The following is a 20,081-nucleotide window of genomic DNA, read 5'->3' as shown; positions in this document are numbered from 1 at the left end:
TTCCCAGAAACCATCTCTACTCACATGTTCAACATCTCGTCCTGGAATACTGTGCCAGGTGTTAACATATTACAGCATGTTCACAGAGAGCCTGACAGGAAATATGTAATCAATCCCAGGAAGATGATAGTTGATCCGCAAAAAGTGATTCAGACTTCAGTCCACTCTGTCCTACATGCCTATGGGGACAGTGTGAATGTTCCCGTGGATGTTGCCCTCATTTATCACTGTCGGAAGCCCCTTCAAAGAGACCTTCCCAGAGAATCCCTTGTCAGAGATACAATCCTGTGGAGATACAACTCATCATTAATCATGAATGTTAACAAGGTGCTATCTCAAACCATACTGTAAGTTCAAAAGTGAAGTTAAACCTCAGTTTGAAGGAGGGAAAGTGGAGAGCAATCCTTGCTGGGGGGGAGGCAGAGGAGATTGATTAAAGATCACGTTGAAATGATTTCCCCATTAAGGTTACATTTTGTAGTGATTATTTAGGGAATTTATTGCAGAGCCAGGAGCCATTTAATGATACGAAAGTTCAATGTAGATTGCACTACTGTAAAATGTAAAATGTTTTCATTTAAAAAAATAAAATTCAAATAATGCAAATCAGTTTTCAACTGTACTAGAAATACAGTTATAGTTATTAGTATTAAAGCTATGTTGCTTAAACAGCTGTTGGGAGTTTTGCTGATCCTAGTGTCTGTTCAACTGGGTTTTTGAGACATGTAAGTTTAAGAGGAGCGATCACTTATTACCCACCGCTGTTTTGAATTACTTCAGCGGTAAGTGCTGAATTGTGTTGGAAAGGTTTAAAACAGAGGCAAGGGATACAGATTGATGTTAAAGAGACTTTTGTGAACTGAAAAACTATTTCAAGGGAAAAAATTGATGGCTGAACAACTATTTATGAAACTTATTAGTTTGTTGTTTTTTTTCTGGGACCTTGAAGCCTCTTAAGAAAATGCTTCTCAATGAAATTTAGGCATGAGTTGCATTTTAGTCCTTTATGTGGTGGGTAAGTTGAATTATATTGCTTCCTTGTGTAGGTGTAAGGGTACAGAAGCTGCATCTTTTCCAACTTTTATCTAGAAATAGTGCCAAGTAGTTACTAAATTCTGCTGAAGGGTCAGATGGAAAGCAAACAAAAAAAAAAACCTCACTGTACTTCCACAGTTTCAGTCATGTATTTTCTATTTGATAAGTCCCCAAAGCTGTATGTGTTGTACTGTTGTGGTATTGTACTAGAACATATGAAGGCACATCTGAGGGCAGTCTGACACTGGTCGCTGACAGAGGCAAGTGTGCGTGTGAGAGCAAGTTTGCTTTTTTAAATTTCTACACCAGTGTCACTCTTTCATCCCTTGATCTGTTTTGTGGTGGCACATACCCTTAAGGAGCTCTGTCAGCAGTACGTTAGTATTATTTGCTAGCAGATGTCCAAGAGGAACTTTACTTAGAGGTCTTCAAGAGACAATCTGTAAAGAACTATTTGCTAATTGTGTTCATAATTACCAGCTGCTATTTTACTGGTTAAAACTTTATTTGTAAAACTAAAAGGGTAGAAGAGCAGTGTAGTGTGTACTGGATGCTTGTCATCATGGTTTCTGCTTGCATACTCTAGGGCAATGTAAAAAAGGAGAATTAAGAGTTCTGAATTAGAATTCTGATCTAAACTTTTCTGCAACTTCTGAAATACTTGGGGAAGTATTCCTTTTCAACCACCACTTCACAGCTTTTGGCTAACTATAGCATTTGCTTCAGAGCGGCTGCAGCGTCTCCCGAAGTTTCTATCAACAAGCAGCTGTATTTACAGCCCAGGTGCCTGCTGCAAGGGGTAGTGTCTTGCTTGGCAACAGGTCCAGTCCACTTAGAATTTTAGACTCATGTAGTTTGCAAGGGGCATGTGGAAGTCCAACTCATAGCATGGTTTGCTCAGGGCTTTGCCTAGGCTGGCTGGACACACAATCTCTCTGGGCAACCTGTTCCAGACCTAAACTAAGCTCTAACAAGAGAACTTCTCTTGTTGCAGTTTGTGACAATTGGCCGTTGTCTTGCTGTATGAGTCTGTCTTCTTCATAGTTCCTTGTTAGTTAGCTGGAGACAGTAGCAGGGCCTTCCCTCCTCCCCTTGCCCACCACCACCTTCCCTTTCCCCACCCTTCCTTCCGGAAGGCTGAGCTTCACTTTCAGTTTCTCAGCCATCTTGTGCTTCATCTCTCTGTGGATTTAACAAAGTAGTTACCTGACAGAGTTTACGGTTTCCCACAGTTACCCACATTTTCCTGTTTCACTGATCTGGGTACAATGACATTTCTGGCATGCTCCTCTTTAATCTTTCAAAGTTAACACATTGTTTTATAGGTGGTTCCTTCAGAGGAAGCTGTTACCACACACATCATATACAGTGTAGTTACTCCCACATTAAGAGCAATGAAAACTTAGAGTCAAGACAAGTAATTGAAAGCTTTCTACTTTGTGTAGGCTTCCTTCACTTTTGAGTGCAGTTTGACTTGAGAGTTGTGAATTTGGGTTTAGTGTTTTTAAATCCTTGACTACAAAAATATTTGTCAAAGTAAACTGGTATGAATAAAGGTGGAAAACTAAGTGCTTAAGACTGTTCTTGAATTTAAGAGACACTGCTCCACTGTAATTTCATGCAATTCCTATTGCATCAAATATTGATTCTTGCATATGCAAACTCCTACCGGTGCAATTAATACTGCAGACATTGGGAAACCCTGGCCTTCATTCAGTACTAAGTATACAACTGGGTCTCCTTGGAGAGTGGCAAGAAAAAAATCATACTGACAATAGTAATGCTAACAGTTTTGTCTTTTCAAGGACATGAGCCAATCTTCATGAAAACTCCAGTTTTCACGTTGTGTAAAAAAAAAAAAAAAAAGACATTAAGGAGAGATTTTATTTTAAGGGGGGAGGGGAAACCAACCTAAAGCGTTTCTAAAGCACGTGATGTCATAGATACAGCTTTTAAGTACATGTTAAAAAGCACAAAAGTATGTGGACAAGTATTTGCTACTCAACAGTTTCCTTGTGTACATCAGGTCTGTGATGATGAATAAGACCTTTTTTCAACTCCTGTGCTTTCCGGCAGACTTTTGATTTTATTCTTTTTTTAACCCCAGAGATGTGGAATTCTGTCATTTGCCTCTGCTTTCCAACTCTAGATGTAGCAAGTACTTTAGGTGCATTATATTAACTGCAACTTCTGGAAAAAGTGAATGGCTGGTAGACATCATTTAATATAAGAAAGTGACTTCTTGTAGAGATTAAACATCACCTTCCTCTTCATTATATTTCTACCTACCTGTGAACTATGTTCTAACACAAACTATAGGAAATAAGGACTATAAAATACTGATCAAGGCATTCTGAGTTATGCTGAACAGTCAGAGGTTCTCTGTGGTTAACTGTGATGGCAAGCTCTGTCTGAGATGAAAAGTTGCCTCATTCTTGCTGAGGAGAGATCATATTGACATGTTCCTGAACTTAGTATTTTTAACATCGGATCCTAGTTAAAGGGCTTTTTTGATTCTTCTATTTCAAAGGCTAAGTATTTAAAGCTACCAAAAAGAAAAATATTTTAGAGAAAGATTCTGGAGAGAGAAAGGGTTTGCTATCTCCTCATTTTTGTTAAGCAGCCATGCACTGTAACCAGTATTTGCTGTTACATGTATAAAAGCCTATGGTTCTAAAATAGTAGCTTCACCTTCCATTTCAACAACAAAAAAATAGGTCAGAAGTCAGGTCAAGCACTACTTCATTTCAGACCTGATAGCAGACTTGAATGGTTTAAACATTACAAGCTATGCTTCAGATCCCAAATAGGTATATTTAAACATGAGTATAGACAAAATGTTGTGGTGAATACTGTTAGCATGCTCTATTGCATTATGTCCAAAACAACCCATTCCCAAATGCCCAAATAAAAGTAAATGATTGTGCACTGCATGATGATACCATTGGGTGTGCAACTTTGGTTCATGCAAAGTCTCATTTTATGGACACACTGCTGATAGTCCATATATTCCTGAAGATTCTGCATATGTGAGCTTTTCAGACGTGTTCTTTCCATAACACCAAATGGATACTATGGTCTGGCATACTGGTGGCAAAAACCAAGCCCGTATCATTTTGGCCATTTAGTCCATTTAACCAAGATATTTCACCAGCCAAAAAACTTGAACCTCTCTTTGACTTTCTGTATTCTGGTAGTGGCCAGCGGCTTATCAATTTTTCTGTCCTCAAGTCCATTATATAAAGATATCTGTTATCAAATAGTAGAGCAAATATCTCTCCAAAGCCCAGCAAGGACACATTTAAGAAGTCTGGAGGTTTGATAACCCTAGAAGACAAGAAAACAGTGTTAGAAACTCATAATGTAGTCACAAGCTTTAATTACTAAACCAAATCCTTAGGTGTCTATACTCACCCTTCCGAAAGAATTTAGCAAGAACTGGATGCACATTTTTCAAATTAAGCAACTGAACACTTTTAGCTGCAGTCAGGCCTGTGGTTTCAGTTCTGACTTTGTGCATTCAGGACAGACCCTTCTGAACATAAATAAAAGTTAGGGTTTAAAAGGGACTGTTTTGCAGAGCACAAGGGAAAAAAAGCCTTGTTTCCAGATACACACAGAGGAACAAATATACTCATGTTTTACAAGAAATTTCCATATGGATTTCATGTCTCAATATCTTTAAGAGGTAAAACCTCTTACTAATCTTTTGACCACTCTTTTAAAAGGCAGAAGTAAAATACAGAAATGTCTTATTGTGATAGGCAGGTAAGATAATTCATCCGAGACTGTTCCTTAACAGGATGCTGTTTCACTGATATAGCTTTATGCTAAGTTAAGCATTTTCATCTTGGGGAGAAAAAAAAAATATATTTGTTAGTTCCTCAACATCTTTACGATTTTTTCCCTTATTAAATAAAACTTGGATAAGAAATTAAAGAGTTGAGGTTTCCAGAACTGGCTGTACATTTGATCATAGCATTACATAAAGCACAGAACTGAGGCACAAAAATGTACAGAGATGAAAATCTCTTCTCACCAGTAAGAGAATGTCTTTCTCTTTTGCAAGATGGGAGGGTAAATTAAGAGGTGAAATTACTCAGTTATTCTTACTGATAAGCATTTCTTTAGGAGTAGATCTTTCAATGGTAGATACTCCCCAAATATTCAGGCCATTTGAGTTAAGAGTTAACTGCTAGCAGTTCTGAAATGCATTTTTTCTTTAGTAAGTTACAATCTTTGATGCCACCATTTCTAACTGATATAGCCTCATTCTTTTTATGGAAGCAGAATGCCATCATGTTTGATCCCTTCCTGCAGTCTGATAGATTTCACTACCATTCCACAGCATTATCAAGAATGATAGATCAGTAGTGCTGTAAGGAAAGAGTCTTTTTAATTTCTTGTCCAATCAAAGGACCCCCAGAAATGTCTGCTTGGTTCTCTTACAGCAGTCTCTATGGCAACATTAGCTTTGGGTCATTACAGTTTCCCATTCACAATTCGCGTCACTGAAGTCTGATTTGTCTATATTGAAACACCTCAGCTTACAGAATAAAAATGTGAAAGAGGAGTAGTATGTGGCCAGAAACCAAAACAGCAATCAAATTATTTGTATTATCAGATAAGAAATTAAAATTCAACCTGACCATATACATGAAGTAAGATGTTTACAGAATTTTTATCAAGATTCTTTTGGTCCACATCTAAAGTAAGACATTACAACTAGTATGTTCTACTTATTTATTTAAAGAACACTGAATCCTAAACTGAAAGGTTTACCTGAGAATATCATAGCTGGCAAAGTCCCACTGGTACAGTCCTAGTGCTGAACTGCACACTATGTATTTACCATCAAAGTGCAGTCTGGGCTGTAGGGAAATGCTGCGGTCTTCAGAAACAGACAGTGTTTTTAAGCACTTGCAGTTTATTTCCCTTCCAATAGGCCAAATCTACAATTAAAACACACAGTTTAAGACCACAAGAAGTTCAGATTATAAACTGTTACACTAATACAGCAAGCCTCACAGTCTCTCCAGGCATCAGGTAAATGAGTGAACGCTTTTTCAGAAATACTTATCTACTTTAGGTAGGAGCATCAATTCTCCAAGTCACTTGTCTAAAGGTATTGTTGCAGTATATGTTGTTTCTAGCCTAAAAAAACCCACTGAAATGGGTGCTTTACAGAATGGCCACAAAAACAAAAAACAAAACAAAACAAAAAAAAAAAAAAAAAAAAAAAAAGGCAAAAAAATCCAATTGGGACATTATTCTAACAGTGTTTCAGTTATGAAACACTTCCATAGCCACAAACTTACAGCACTCTCCAAGCCCCAAGTCCTCAACAGTAACAGTACTTGCAGTTAAGTGCTTCACTGTCAAGTTAGCACATTAGGCATGCACTGAAAGCACCAATTCTTTGCATTACCATTCATGTAGAGCCATCATTTAAATCTAAATGTTAAGATAAGCACTGAAAAATTAGCTTCCAAAGAGTTTCATGCCTTGTACACAGCCTCACAAGCAGAAAATATGGGAGAAAACAAAGTCTTACATTATTTGTGAACTTCAGCAAAGTACTCAAGTATTTTATTTCCCTGTGTACCGAAATGATATGTGTGTGATTTATGGTACATACCTTGATTTCATACTTATCTGCACTTAGGAGAATATGATCCCCAGGACTATGCATAAGAGATTTGACTTTGCACTTCTGCAAAACTACCTGTAATTGAAGGATGTAATAATTTATGTTGATGCTGGTAAATAACAAAACTTTCATTTGCATTTTTCACTTCTACCACCTGCATACTGTATCCTTGTATAAAGGCAACACAAATACTTTTAGCAACTGAAGGAAAACTAGTTTATGCTTTTCGTGTTCCTGCTAGTGACTTACTCTATTAATAAGCACACATACAGCCTTCATCTGTAGAGTCACCCCCTATCTTCCAAGTTCTGAAATAATCAGAAGAAAAATACTGTTTCATGCTTAGAATTTTGTTATCAAGATCATAGATTTTTTTACATCCTTCTTAAAGCAGCATTCTTTCAGAACAATTCTTTCAGGACCATTCAGTCTTTGAATCAAACACTGATTCCTAATATCACTCCAGCTGCTTTGGAATAGAAATATCTTCAATGGTCTGAAAAGTTTAATTATAGCTTACATATTTTTCCTACTGAAATATTATTTTGCATTATTTCCAGACGTTCCCCAGATTCTACAACTAGTTGCAGGGTTAGGATTAGGAAAACAAAATTTAGAACACATCACAAATTTAGTGCAAGCGTTTGCGAGATTAATTAGAAATCAATATTCCCACCTTAGTGACCCATTCTGTGTGTCCAGTAAGGGTATTCAGGCACGTTCCTGTTGATAAGGCCCATACTTTCACAGTGAAGTCTGCAGAGCCACTGACCAGAACATCAAGTTCATCATTGTAATCCACACTAAAAACTACAAGCAAAGAGGTACTAAATAAGGAATATCAGTCTCTATCTATGTGTTTTTCTGTGAGACACTAACTACTAGCCTCTCTGTGAATTTAGTAGCCTCTAAATTCCTGTGCTACTTCATCTTTAACTGTTGTTCTTGAACTGTATAAAAGAACTGTTGCTCCAGATTCTTAAGTTTACATTGCAAAATTACTCATCTACGGTCCGGGCATATAAAGAATGGCCATGGCTATATGCTATCTAAGGTTTGCATCGTTTTGGTGGACATGAAACTACTGAATAACCATGGCATTTAGTATTACTTCCATGAAACTGCAAAACATTACATGGCTAAGATAAGCTTTGGCATATTTGAGGACAGATTTAGATCTGTTCTGGTTGCTCCCCCTGATATGCGGCAACTGAGGTGATTCAGGTAACAAAGGACAGAGCCTATAAAAACCAGAAAAGCTAATGTGTGAAGACTAACTGAAGTATAATTTGTTTGATGATGATGATGTATGTTACTTGACTGGGGAAATTACAAATTGAAAATTTCAACATACCTGCACCAGTGTGTCCTCTAAAATGCTGTGTTTTTGCCCCAGAGCTCCACTCCCAACAGGCTACTGTGTTATCAAAAGATCCTGTTACAAGCTTTTGTTCATCAAACTTCACTGCAGCACAAGTGTGTGTCTGGATACCATATATGCACTGACCTGTGCTTACATCCCACAGTTTTGCAGACAAGTCATCTGATCCTAGAATATAAAAGAACAAGATAATTGAAAGCAAAGAGTAAATGATATTCCCAATTCTATACTAATCTTTGTTCATCATAAATATAGCATTTGCATGGTATCACAGAATTGTTATGGTTGGAAGTGACCTCTGGAGGTCAACTCTTCCAATCCTGCTACTAAGCAGGGCCAACCACAGCCCAGGCCCATGACCAGACAGCTCTTGAGTCCAAGGATGCACAATCCAAACCATCTTGAGCAACTTATGCTCAATCACTCTCATAGTAGGAAAAATAAAATTAAAAATCACTCCCACAATAAAAACAGTGTTTAAAGGGAACTTCTTGTATTTTAGTCTGTGTCCACTGCCTCTTGTCCCATTACTGGGCACCACTGAAAAGAGCCTGGCTCCATCTTCTTTGCACCTTCACTTCAGGTACCGATAACATCCTCAGCCCTATCTTCTTCAGGATAAGAAGTCCCAGTTCTCTGAGTCTTTCATATGAGAGATGCTCCAGTCCCTTCATCATCTTCATGGTCTTTCATTGGAATCTCCAGTGTGTCCACGTCTCTTGTACTAAGCAGCTCAGAAGTGGACACAGGACTCCAGGTGGAGCCTCACCAGTGCTGAGAAGAGGGGAAGGAGCATCCCACTTAACCTGCTGGCAACACTCTACTCCTAAAGGAGCCCAGGATACCATTAGCCCTCTTTGAAGCAAGGGCACCCTGGTGGTTTATGTTCCCGTGGTGTCTACCAGGACCCTTTTCTGCCAAGCTGCTTTCCAGTTCGGTGCCCCCTACCATATAAAGGTGGCCTGGAGTTGATCCACCTCAGAGGCAGGGCTTGGCACTTCCTCTTGTTGAACATTTTCTCATTAAATATACTTTCAAGCTGCTTGAATAGGAAATAAGCCCTAGTTTTAAGTCTCAGCATTACAAAAAAGGCATCTTGTTTTCATGTTAATGAAGCTACTAGGTATTTGGCCTTCCAGTTTCTTCACATCCTTTTAGCACCTACAGATTCTGGCACTACCTCTGACTGACAGATCCATGGAAGTTTTACATGACACCTCATTCTCAGGTTTGTAGAGCCACTGACTATACTGCACGCTTAGTTTGTTTCAGGTAGGAAAGGGGTCCACCAAATCTTGAAATACAGATGAACACCAGGCCCCATCAACTGCCAGTTTCCTTTCTCTCCCTGAAGTTTTTTTGGTTGTTTTTTTAATTGCTAGCTTTGGAGAGCAGAATAAAACCCCAGACCCTTAGACCTCTTGCTTCTCCTGGTGGTTGCAGCATGAAAGTGTCAAAAAGTTTTAACAGTGCTGTTTCCTGTGTATTAACATTCCCTGCTGAGTAGGTAAGTGAAAGACTGGCTAGAATTTAGTTGTTGCTTTCTGGTAATCATCTTACAGTACCAACAAATGCGGGAGTACTTAGGATTCCTAACTTAGTGTATAATGTTGTCATCTCAAATGATTGGGAAATCCTTGGAATATGCTCTAACAGCCGTTCATTGTAATTCTGTTACTAATTTTTCACACAATGCTTCATACATGTTCTGTCTGTATTTTTAAGTTCAAACTGAAATCTTGGAATCTGCAGTGTTCAGAAATTATGTGCAAGTCAGACTAGTAGCAAGGTTAAATCTAGTTTACACATCTTCATAAAGCACTCAGAACTTAGAACTGAAAGTGCTTACAGTCTCATTTCAAGGAAGAAGATAGGACTTTTTCTGCCACACTTTAGGAGACTGAAGTGCTCACGCAGCCCAAACAAAGCCCCTTTAACTGAAAGTTATCCTCCTAGAGGAGAACTAACATATTTGTATTTCTCAAATGGGCTTACTAATAGCAACAGCATGAACACAGAATGGTTTGGACTGGAAGGGAACTTAAAGATCATTTAGTTCCAACTACCCTGCCATGGGCAGGAACAATTATACATGCTGCTACTAATTTTTTAACAAACAGAGAAATTCGTCTCCTTGTTCTCTTATTTAAAGTGACTGATGGGTTCAGTAGTGCAGCAGGTGTTTCAGAAATTGAAAAAAAAAAGTAATTTTGAATCATCTAAACTTCATTTGCACTATGAAAATAATCTGTCTGGTAAAGGAAAATTGTCAATAATCATAGGAGGGGAAGAGAAAATAAAGAATTGTAAGACCCCCAAGTTGTCTGCCCTTCCTACCTGTACACAGAAGTCCATCTTTATAGTAAAGTGCATATACTCTGGCACTGTGTCCAATTAAAGAGGATGTCTCAAAGGCTTCGTGGTCCTTCAGTTGCTTCATCCTTAAAATAGCCTTTAGGTAAACCTTCTTCCAGTGCAGAGGATCCTGAACAGAGTCATCTATCTGCCAACCCAGATTCTTACATGCAGTCTGCCACACCTCTGTACAGGCACTTATAACCTTGTTCCACTGCTTAGAGACGAGGCAACATGTGAGTAAGGTCTGAGGATCAAGCCATTTTAACAGATAAAAACTAAGTTCCAATGGAAGAAGTTTGAGGAAGTCCCTCTTGAGGAGAATCTCTAAATTATTGGAGAGGTGCCTGAGCTGCACTGCTCCACTCAAGCTAATCAGGTGATCCAGAGTTTCATTTTTCTGCAAGTCCGTCAGAGAAAGAAATGTAATAGAAATGTTATCAAGCCATGCTTCAAAGTCCTTTTTCTCCATAAGGTTATGGAAAAATTTACCTGTGATACATCAAAATACTGTATTAGTTCTGTTCAGAAAACAAGGTAAGAATCACATCTTTATTACTGGTACATCAGTATTCCAAATGGCACATTAACACATAGACTGACGCGACCAAATGCATTTTAAAGTATTCATTAGGTTAGGACTATGCATTTGCATGCACTTTGAACTATAATTTGTCCCATATCAGACTTAAAAGTAAATTTTATGCAGCTAGTGAATGTTAGTATTCATTATGAATGTTAACATCTTTCTTGTTTTAGATTAACACTTTCAAATTCTGATTCCATTAAGGTAAGGATTAGTTTAAGTTTTAAACCTATTATAGCAAGTAAACACTGTCTTAGAGTTTACTCATGTATTATACTGATGAAAGAAAAAAATACAAAGCACATAAGCAGAGGAAAAGCTAGTTACTGACAGAACTTATTCATATCTTTCTCCTGAACTATTTTAAACACAAAGCAGGTAACTAGAAATTTTTTAAGAATATACAAAGAGATGTCCAACAAATTTGGTGAAGGATACATTAGTCATATTTGAATTTGGCTTGTCTAAGGACCTGAGCTTGTGCTGGTCTAGTATCAGTTTTGACATGTTTGCACTACTGTGACCTAGGTGCATTAAAAACAAAAACTCTCCTGTGTCTTTTTCTCCTATTTCCAATGTTTATTTCCACCGAGCACTAACTGTGAAATTGAATACCACCTCCTGAAATACATGATCTGCACATACTTATACTATCGTGTGGCATCTCAGCTTCCTGGGGCCATTGATTAACAAGACAAATGTCAGATAAACAGTTTAAAAATCATAATTATTTATTTTCTCTGGAAGGTCTAATTCCATTCATTAGACAACTGCCTGAATTTAACAGAAGCTCAAATTGAGGAATCTGAGTGGCACTCAACAGTACGTTTATTTGTGCATAGACACTTTACCTTCATAGCATAAGATACTAGAGTACACCTCTTAACAGGGCATAGTAGTACAGAAAAGTACAGTCTTCGCTATAAAAGGCTGCACACGGCATGCAATTGTTGATAAAAAGCACAAGAAAGTTCTGGATGTCAAAGGCACAGAAACAGCTGCCCCTATCGAGCCACAAGTTGATACAGTAACTTTTTACTGCTGACAGCTTTCCTCAGCACATATAGCTGAGCACATTTGCTGTTCAGATAGGCTTGTGTTCTCTAATTCTAACAGGCTTCCTCTGAATAAAAAAACCGGTGAGCTCTAAGGCGCTTGTTGTATTCAATATGTGAAGCTAATACTGAAATTAAGGGCCTCCGAAAGCGGTGCTGGAGCACCGTGCACGAGGCTGTTTTCCAACCGCTCCGCAGCCGGCGCGATCGGCTCCCCACGCCCGCCCCCGGTACCTCCGCAGACAAAGAGCACGCCGAGGGCTAGAGACTCCGCGCCGCTCACCTCAGGAGTCGGCCCGGCGCGGGGTGTCCTTCGGTGGGCAGTCGCCACGGCTCGCGCGGCCTCCCGGAGCCCGGACCGGGCTGGGGCTTCCCTGCGGCCATCGCTCCACGGCAGGACCGGCTCCCAGAACTTCCGCGGCCCGCGCCACAGCCTACGGGCACCCGCAGCAGGAGGAAAGGGGGCGAATCTGGGGCCTGAGGAGAGACGGGCGCTGCAGGGGGCGGGGGAGGCCGGGCAGGCCGAGCCGGGAGAACCGGCGACACCGGGGACACGGAGGGCCCGCCGATCTCCAGTCAGGTGGCTTCCGTCGCACTCCTGACGTCATGACTGCCCGCCGCCGCGCTCCCGCTCCCGGGGCCCTTGCGGCGTCCCGCTAGCCGCGGGAGTGCCCTGCCTGCGACTCTTACCCGAGGGGCTGCAAGTTCTGCTCGTTAAGAATATTCCTGTAATTAATATGATGTAAAATGCACTAGCGTTTATCACTGCCTTAAAAATCACTTATTCTCTGTCCTTCTGGTAGAGGCACTCTGTTGCTGGAACGGTCCAAGAATCAGAACATGAAAACTGCATCCCCCTTACTTGATTAGTTTGGACATTATTTACTTTCTCCTTTACTATGTACTTAACTTGCATTTACTGTCTTCTCTTTGTAACTGTAGGGTTTGCCCTTTACTGTAGTCCTGTTCCAGGGCTGGTGCTACCCGAAATCTTCCCACGTTTAGCTAGAGGTGTGTCTAGTGCTGCCTGTGTTAAAGAACTGGGTTATGGCCTTCTTGGTAACCAAAGAATTTATTTTTATACTAAGCATCGTAAGTTATAATCTGAAGTGACTTTTCATAGGGAAATTTGTTAAAGATGCTCCTGAGAGAGCTTTGAGCCACAGTCTTCTCTGGCAGAACAGAGCTGTAGCTATATGGGAGTGAGCTGTAATAACGTGGATTCTTGTTCCTCCTCTCTCATGAGATGTGCCAATATCTTTTCTTCTACTATGTAAATTAATATCTAATTTTGTAAATAAATAAATGAAATGTCCTTGCTCCACTCTACCTTTTCTTTATGGCATGTTACAGTGAAGAAAGGCATGATGTAGCCTGGGTAATGTTACCTGCAGAGTGCAGTATTTGACATGTGTGGTGCTGCTACTATTTCTGGGATGCCTGACCAGAGACTTAAGTCTTAATCCCAAATATAGATGAATGCTTGGCTTCCACACCTGTGAGGGTTTTTTCGTACTGCTGTCAAGTTGGCTAGGAACGCATTTAAATCACAGGAAGGGTTGGAGCTCTTAGGAGAATGTCTCCAAGACTTCAGGACAGACTGGTACTTCTTCAAAGGGAATTACAGGGTCTGGGAGACAGCAAGAATTTAGTCAGAAAAGGAAAAAACCTCTCCTAGTGTTAATTTAAGGGGTAAAGATCTCCAAATGAAGCAGGTCTCTTAAAGTCTAAAGATGCCTGGAAACATAAACTAGTGTGGATTATAGTTTTTGTCAAAGATGGGTAAAGCTTAAGATACAAACACCAATCTCAGAGGTAGGATATAGCCCTTCAAAAAACTCAAATGGAATCAGTAACCCAGAGCTCTATGCTACCTCCCGTCTTTTTAATTTTTTGTCTTTTTTCTTCCCAAATGTGGAGTTCACTGGTTCTGCATCTGTGAAAGAAATGAGGTCAAATTTATAGTTTTTTACATACGAAGGAATAAATCATCTGTTGATCCTTCACAAAGGTGATAAATAGCACTTAAAACAGTTCCAGATGTAATAGGACTGTTTCTATTTGGATGTCACATCTAAAACACAAACCATACACGCTATCAAATGACATTAAAACCAATGGTAATACATCAGCATTTAAGACAAGTGGTAAAGAGTCTTTGAACACAAATGTAGCAACAGTCTTAACAATATGCAATTATTAAATTACAAAGCAGTCTGCTACCATTCAAAGGCTTAATTAAACTGACATTTCAGATTGATAACACGCTGAATAAACCTTTACAGACATAACATTTTCCATTCAACCAGATAAATACCTAATAGAGCTATAAATAAGAAGAAAATAATCTCTTCATTTTCTCTTCAAGTCGTGCTAATATCACGATTTTCAGTAGCAAACAGGAATCAGTCAGTTACAGGTCAGCAACAAAGGGAAGCAGCTAGGCAGTATACAGGCTGATCAAATTGCTGTGCTCAACTAATAAGAGTAAAAATACTTTCTAACCTGCATGCAAGTACCAATGTTTGCTGCATAATCTCTGGAGCCTTCCCACATTGTTAATATTAAGTTCCCGGGGTGTAATTTATTCCTTCACAAAATCAGACTAAGCCTATCTGAGAAAACAGTGCTTTAAAGAATTAGCAAGCACTGTGCGGATGAACCATGACATCAAATTGTTAACAGTGAAAACGGTATGGTACTCATTTTCATACACAGAAGGCAACAAAATTATTTTTAACTTCCTTATTGCTTGCAGATGGCACTTTTCCCTCCCCCAGCTTTTATGATCCCATTACTTTAGACTCCTATATATATAATCTTGGGACTTTTAATCCCCTAAAGTTTATGGTGGAAATTACAAATATATATATATATATATATAAAACCAAATCCAAATGCAAAGGATTATACATTTCAAATGCAGACTAAGCCAACCGCTCTGGAAAAGCTATTGCATCTGCAAGCACAAGTTATAGACCCACACCTTTAAGAAAACATACATGAGCTGGCTGTTACTTGGTCAAACATATATAGAACAGCAGAATAAATATTTAGTCAGTTGACTATCACAGTACTAAAAAAAAAATAAAAAATCAATTTGAATCTACGAATCAATTCCAAACCCTTGTGGGTTTATAGAAATAATCTCATGAAGGCAGACAGCAAACCCATTATTCATTCTAGGTGCATACTTGCATGTACGTTACGCATCGAAAAAAACCCCAACCAACCACCACCAACAACAAAACAAACAAACAAACAAAACACAACAAAACCCACCAACCAAAGAAAAACCCACACCAAACACACCCAACCCCAAGAAACCAAACCAACCAAAACAAACCAAAAGAACTCCACCTCAGCCCCAGACAAGGGAAGGACCGTAACTACAACAGGCCCTACTTTTTCCTTGCCAGCCTGGAAACAATGTACGCATGCATCCATTCACTGCATGATCTCCTGCTACCATGAACAGCTACAGACTTTTCAAATTGCATGTGGGTCTTTGTTTCTTATTAGAGGGACGTGTTTTGTTACTTTCAAACACTTTTAAGATTTACATGGACTGCACTGACACTAAAAGAAAGAACTGGACAAAAATGACCATTAGTCTGCAACAGTTTCTGAAGCCCAAACTGGCTTTAGGGACCTTGGAAAGGGCTCATCAAAGCCTCAGCCTTAAGGGCTGTATAATGTGTCTGTGAAAGAATTAACTTAGCTCGTGTCTTTGGGTTCTTGCGTCACACTTCAAAGCTGGATGGTTTATATGCATGCTGTGATTCAAATGCAGGACAAAGATGACAAGTAGCTCAAAGTGCTGCATACCCATTTTGAAAAGATTTTTGAATGGAGGTTGATGGGTGTGGGTACTGGACTGTATGATAGGAAGTGGTCCCTTTTAGCTTCAACGATTTTGTGATTCCATGCATCATTACCCATACTGCTGCCGAGGCACAAGTACATTCTAAATTAACTGCCTGAACAGTCTAATGCTTGCACCAAAGTAAATGACATTCCTGTAATTTAGTCCCCCTAAGGCAGACTGCTGAAGTGGTGACAATACCATTAGCAAGAAGGGGTTAAGAGCCCTACTGCTGCCAGAAAATCCTCTGCATTGGAATAGAAAATATTTCTGGCAGAAACTTAGCCAAGAGTCCAGAAGGGGCCTTCAGTTAACCTTAGCTCGACAGAAAGTGTTCAACCTGGTAACAATTCTTCTGTCATGGGAACATTGCCTTCCATCCATCTGTAGCAAGATTTTTCAGTTTTCCTATTAGAACAACGCCCATCTTACATAGTTGTAGATTCAAGATTATCTTTCCTCCCAACCGCAAAATGGTCAGCCAACATCAAGAATGCAGTCTCCAGGCAGCTTTAACATACAATGTGAAAGTAGGAAGGGTTGTGCTTAGGGTGCATACGGCTACAATTTGTGTCCAGGACTACTTTTCAAGTTTTCATGAGTATATGCATGCACATGCTGGAAAAGCAGAAGGGAAACAACATGGCTCTAATGCTGGAGGGAAGGACAGTATAGCTGTCCATCCCAGTAGCCTTCTAATAAGCCTTGTCCTCTTACACCAGTCTGGAGTAGGAGAGGTTCCACAGATGTATAAAAACCTTGCCCTTCATAAATGATACACAAGAGCTTATATATCAATACCACCAACTGCCTCTTGATTTTGATTAGCAGCCTGACTGGTAGGGATCTAAGACAATATTTTGAGAGAAACAGTGGCTAGAAGCTAGTTCAGAGAATACCAACCCATCACACCAAGAAGCACAGAAGCCATGGTGGTCAGATGAGACTATTAAGAACACACAGAAACCACATCCTTGTACAGTAGATATCTGTCCTGCTATGCCAGCAATTTCACATTATTGTGTTGATATTTTGTCTTTTGACACAATAAATGAATTTGATTCTTGTGGCTCATGTCAAATGAAATTGGAATATTATTACCATGTTCTCTGCCTTCTACCTACACTCTGCTGCTCTCATACAGTAATAGGTAGTAAACTGCATATACATGACCCTAAAGCCTCAGCTACCATCTCTAGGTGTCACATAAAACAAACTAAAGGTTGCGTCCTCCCTCCCTACTTCTTTTGCTAGGTCTGATATTATCCCTATAAGACACATTGATTAATTACAGAAGCAAACACTCAAGAAGTGGAAGCCTTGTTGAGGCACTTACCAGATACATTAAGAATGAAGATAAGTAATTTTTTTCCCAGGGTTCAGATCCTTCCTGTCCTATATGAGTAACAGTCCATTAGGTCTGGTAGTTCTCACTGTGACCTGAGTAACAGCTTTTACCTGCCCCATCAAATCAAGCTATAGAATAAAATTCAGGTGGGAGGTAGGAGTGGATACAGTTGCTGGGCTTCGCTCTTCAAATGATACCAACATCCTGTTCCAGATAAGTACATGTCTGATCTGTTTTTGTCTAGCTTAAGCAATCAAATATCTGTACTCTTACAGTCCATTTGGTAGATGTCATCAATGCTGTGATTACAGGCAGACCTTCAAAGGCTCTTTCACACACACATTACCACACTCTCCTTATTTACAGTAATACTGTACAGCTACTGCTGTACTTCTGGTTAAAGAAAATAACTCTTGCTTTATGTCCCTTTCTTCTATAATTATATCTAGGATTCACAAATGCCACACCTATATGCATTCTGACTAGCCAGCAGTCAAGCTTTCTGTCAAGCTCTTCTCATTCTTCTTGATCTCCCTAGTGCTCCATCTCTAAGGCTAGTCTTTCAGGATACCTAAATACGTATTTGTTCAGGTTCTTCAAAACAAGTTTTAAAATCTCCATATATTGCTTCAACTCCTATTGAACCATAGTAATCATTTTAAATCATGCTATAATAGCACAGATGAACATCTGCAATGTATTTAAAATCTGATATCCTAACAGGGCAAAGCAAAGTTTCCAGTTAAAATTGTATTTTAACTAAAGTCCCAGTTTTGCAACACACTGGTATATTCTTCAAAAACACCCACATAACAGAAATTAAATACTGCATTGATAAATCTTATTGGAAAAACGTGGTTCTTTTGCTTTCTAAAAATACTCCAGGGACACCAGTGGTGTCCCTGGAAGTGGATTGAGTACAGAAGTGTTTACAACTTCCAGGAAAATAAGCATCACGTGATACTTTCAGATTGGTTTTTTAAACCTTAGCTGCCCACATAAATAAGGATAGGCTAAATTAACACAGTCTCTGGAAATAACATTCTCAAAAAAGAATTACAAGCTCTTGCAAAGACCTTGATCTGGTACTTCCTTTTAGACGCTTATTAAGGCTCACCCCACACATCTCTGAGTGCAAAACCCACTAAAGTAATAATAGCCTTTAGCTCCTAGACTAATTACTGTTGAAAATACTGCTTCTTCTCTTGATTATCCACTCCAGTTGAGAGTAAGAAATGATGCTTCCGGATAAGGCCTTGCGTATTTTCTTAGGTGGAGCAATTCAGCCATTATATACAATAAACTGAGAAAAAAGTACTTTGCAAAACCAGTTTTACATTCAGACAGATGGCAGAAAAAGGCACACATCTCCAGGTGATAATACTTGAACAAAAAGTGAAATCATGACATATGAATGGTACTATGAAATAAAATCAAGAATACGGGGGTATTTCTACAAAAATAACAAGAAATACTTGTTAATAAAGCAAAAAACTTCATATATAAAAAGGCTGGAAGCATCATGCTTTCACAAAAGAATCCAAAACCAAACAAAACAAACCCCCTGCAAAGGGGTTCCGGAGGGAAGTGTTAAAAAAAAAAATAAAAATCAAGCTTTCAATATAAAACCAATATAAAACATACAAAGCCAAGATGACTATTTCATCATAGAAAACTAGCTTATTATGAGTGAAATTTCAGTCTGCATCCAGTTAGAAAAATACAACTATCTGGAACAATGACACATACTGTTGGTGCTAGTGCAGACATCAGCCTGCATAGGAATCTTTGTGTAGTCAAAACAATCAGGGTTGGCTCTTCTGTCTGTAATGGAAAAATCTGCAGATGCACTACAATAAAAGTTCTCCAGTAAATGGATTGGGGTTTTGGTTTGGTTTTTTTTGGTTGGTTGGTTGGTTGGTTGGTTTGTGGGTTTTTTAGGGGTTTTTTATTCCAATTCTTAAGAAATATTTTGAAAGCTTGTGTTTTCTATAAAAACTTTCTCTCAAGGATTCTTAATGCCAAAACAGTTTTCAGGTTTCTCTAAACAATGTGCATGGACAGCCAAAGCAAAGAAAGCAGTATCTTCATATCTTACCTGATTATTCAGTGAACATACCAGAGCTGCATCATTTCAAAGACTGACTGCACTGTTTGAAATGACCTTGCCTGCAAGCCTCTTTTTTTTGTTGTTGTTTTGTTTAAGACTGAAAAACCAAAAGCATTGATTTATATTATAAAATTCCTCTTTTCACATGGCATACGCTGTTGTAAAACAATTCATGATAGTAACAACAGCAATTAACTTTGCTGTATGTCATTCAGGTACTTCAAATTATAAAAAGCTTAGAACAAGTAATACTTTTTGTTTACTTCAGTTTCAACCTAAATCTATCATTGATTACCTACTTGTTAGAATGCCACAAAAAGTAATGGTTTGTTAACTGAGAAAACATACCTATGTCAAAGATATAAGCATCACCAAATCAGGCTGCGCTAGCCAGAACAACATGGGTTCTATAAAGATTTATCACCAGTACTTCCGGCCACATTTTACCACCAGAAGCAGTGTTTGTGACATTCCCATAGAGCTCACAGAGTTGTAAGAAAATGTGAAGTAAGGAAGAAAGGTTTTAAAACAGTCTTCATTTCAAATCAATGATGTCTTCATCATATAAAGAAATCAGCTGAAATGGATAGTTAGGTGGTGAGCTCCCCTCCCTGTTTGCTAAAGTATCAGGATCTGAACTAGTGGAAAGATGACGTCTTTCAGAATAGCTTTCAAAAGAGCTTGAGATTATCCTGC

At 38.9% G+C, this 20,081-nt stretch overlaps 3 protein-coding genes across 5 annotated transcripts in view; 1 reads left to right on the top strand and 2 right to left on the bottom strand.

Annotated features, from left to right (window-relative positions):
* LOC114061995 overlaps nucleotides 1-601 on the top strand; it is a 17,222-nt gene extending 16,621 nt beyond the window's left edge. The window contains exon 6 of the transcript XR_003572283.1: nucleotides 414-601. The gene's annotated coding sequence lies outside the window, so the exon portion shown is untranslated. The remainder of the gene's footprint in view (nucleotides 1-413) is intronic.
* A 2,304-nt stretch (nucleotides 602-2,905) lies between these two features.
* FBXW2 (F-box and WD repeat domain containing 2) lies at nucleotides 2,906-12,630 on the bottom strand. 2 transcript variants are annotated; one of them, XR_003572282.1, is made up of 8 exons: nucleotides 12,346-12,630; nucleotides 10,404-10,913; nucleotides 8,040-8,234; nucleotides 7,362-7,495; nucleotides 6,674-6,760; nucleotides 5,818-5,987; nucleotides 4,450-4,570; nucleotides 4,252-4,362 (listed from the first exon to the last, which is right to left on the bottom strand). XR_003572282.1 is itself a non-coding variant. In XM_027892984.1 (7 exons), the coding sequence occupies exons 2-7, from the start codon at nucleotides 10,891-10,893 to the stop codon at nucleotides 4,074-4,076; spliced, it is 1,365 nt and encodes a 454-aa protein (XP_027748785.1). In that variant the 5' UTR covers nucleotides 10,894-10,913; nucleotides 12,346-12,628; the 3' UTR covers nucleotides 2,906-4,073. The 2 variants fall into 2 exon arrangements, 1 of the variants encoding a protein (XP_027748785.1); XM_027892984.1 differs by lacking the exon at nucleotides 4,450-4,570 and having other exon boundaries at nucleotides 2,906-4,362; nucleotides 12,346-12,628.
* Nucleotides 12,631-14,010: 1,380 nt separating this feature from the next.
* The window catches only part of GARNL3 (GTPase activating Rap/RanGAP domain like 3), a 45,326-nt gene continuing 39,255 nt past the window's right edge, over nucleotides 14,011-20,081 (bottom strand). Inside the window, exon 29 of one of the 2 annotated variants that reach the window (XM_027892976.1) lies at nucleotides 14,011-20,077. In XM_027892976.1, the coding sequence (XP_027748777.1) occupies nucleotides 19,921-20,077 (157 nt within the window). In that variant the 3' untranslated portion in view covers nucleotides 14,011-19,920. The remainder of the gene's footprint in view (nucleotides 20,078-20,081) is intronic. The other variant, XM_027892977.1, reaches the window with a different exon arrangement.

The sequence above is a fragment of the Empidonax traillii genome, unplaced genomic scaffold, assembly GCF_003031625.1.
Source record: "Empidonax traillii isolate 1590-97213 ecotype Southwest subspecies unplaced genomic scaffold, ASM303162v1 scaffold375:size1330703, whole genome shotgun sequence".
NCBI classification, from domain to species: Eukaryota; Metazoa; Chordata; class Aves; order Passeriformes; family Tyrannidae; genus Empidonax; species Empidonax traillii.
This window is presented reverse-complemented; position numbering and strand designations above follow the sequence as displayed.

Excerpts from the sequence above, each read along its gene's own strand:
- FBXW2 (XM_027892984.1), bottom strand. The coding sequence starts at position 10,893 with ATGGAGAAAAAGGACTTTGAAGCATGGCTTGATAACATTTCTATTACA. Across the intron at positions 8,235-10,403 it reads AGATGGACTTCTGTGTACAG|GATCAGATGACTTGTCTGCA; the intron begins GTAGGAAGGGCA and ends TTTATATTCTAG. Across the intron at positions 7,496-8,039 it reads TAGAGGACACACTGGTGCAG|TTTTTAGTGTGGATTACAAT; the intron begins GTATGTTGAAAT and ends CTTTGCTTGTAG.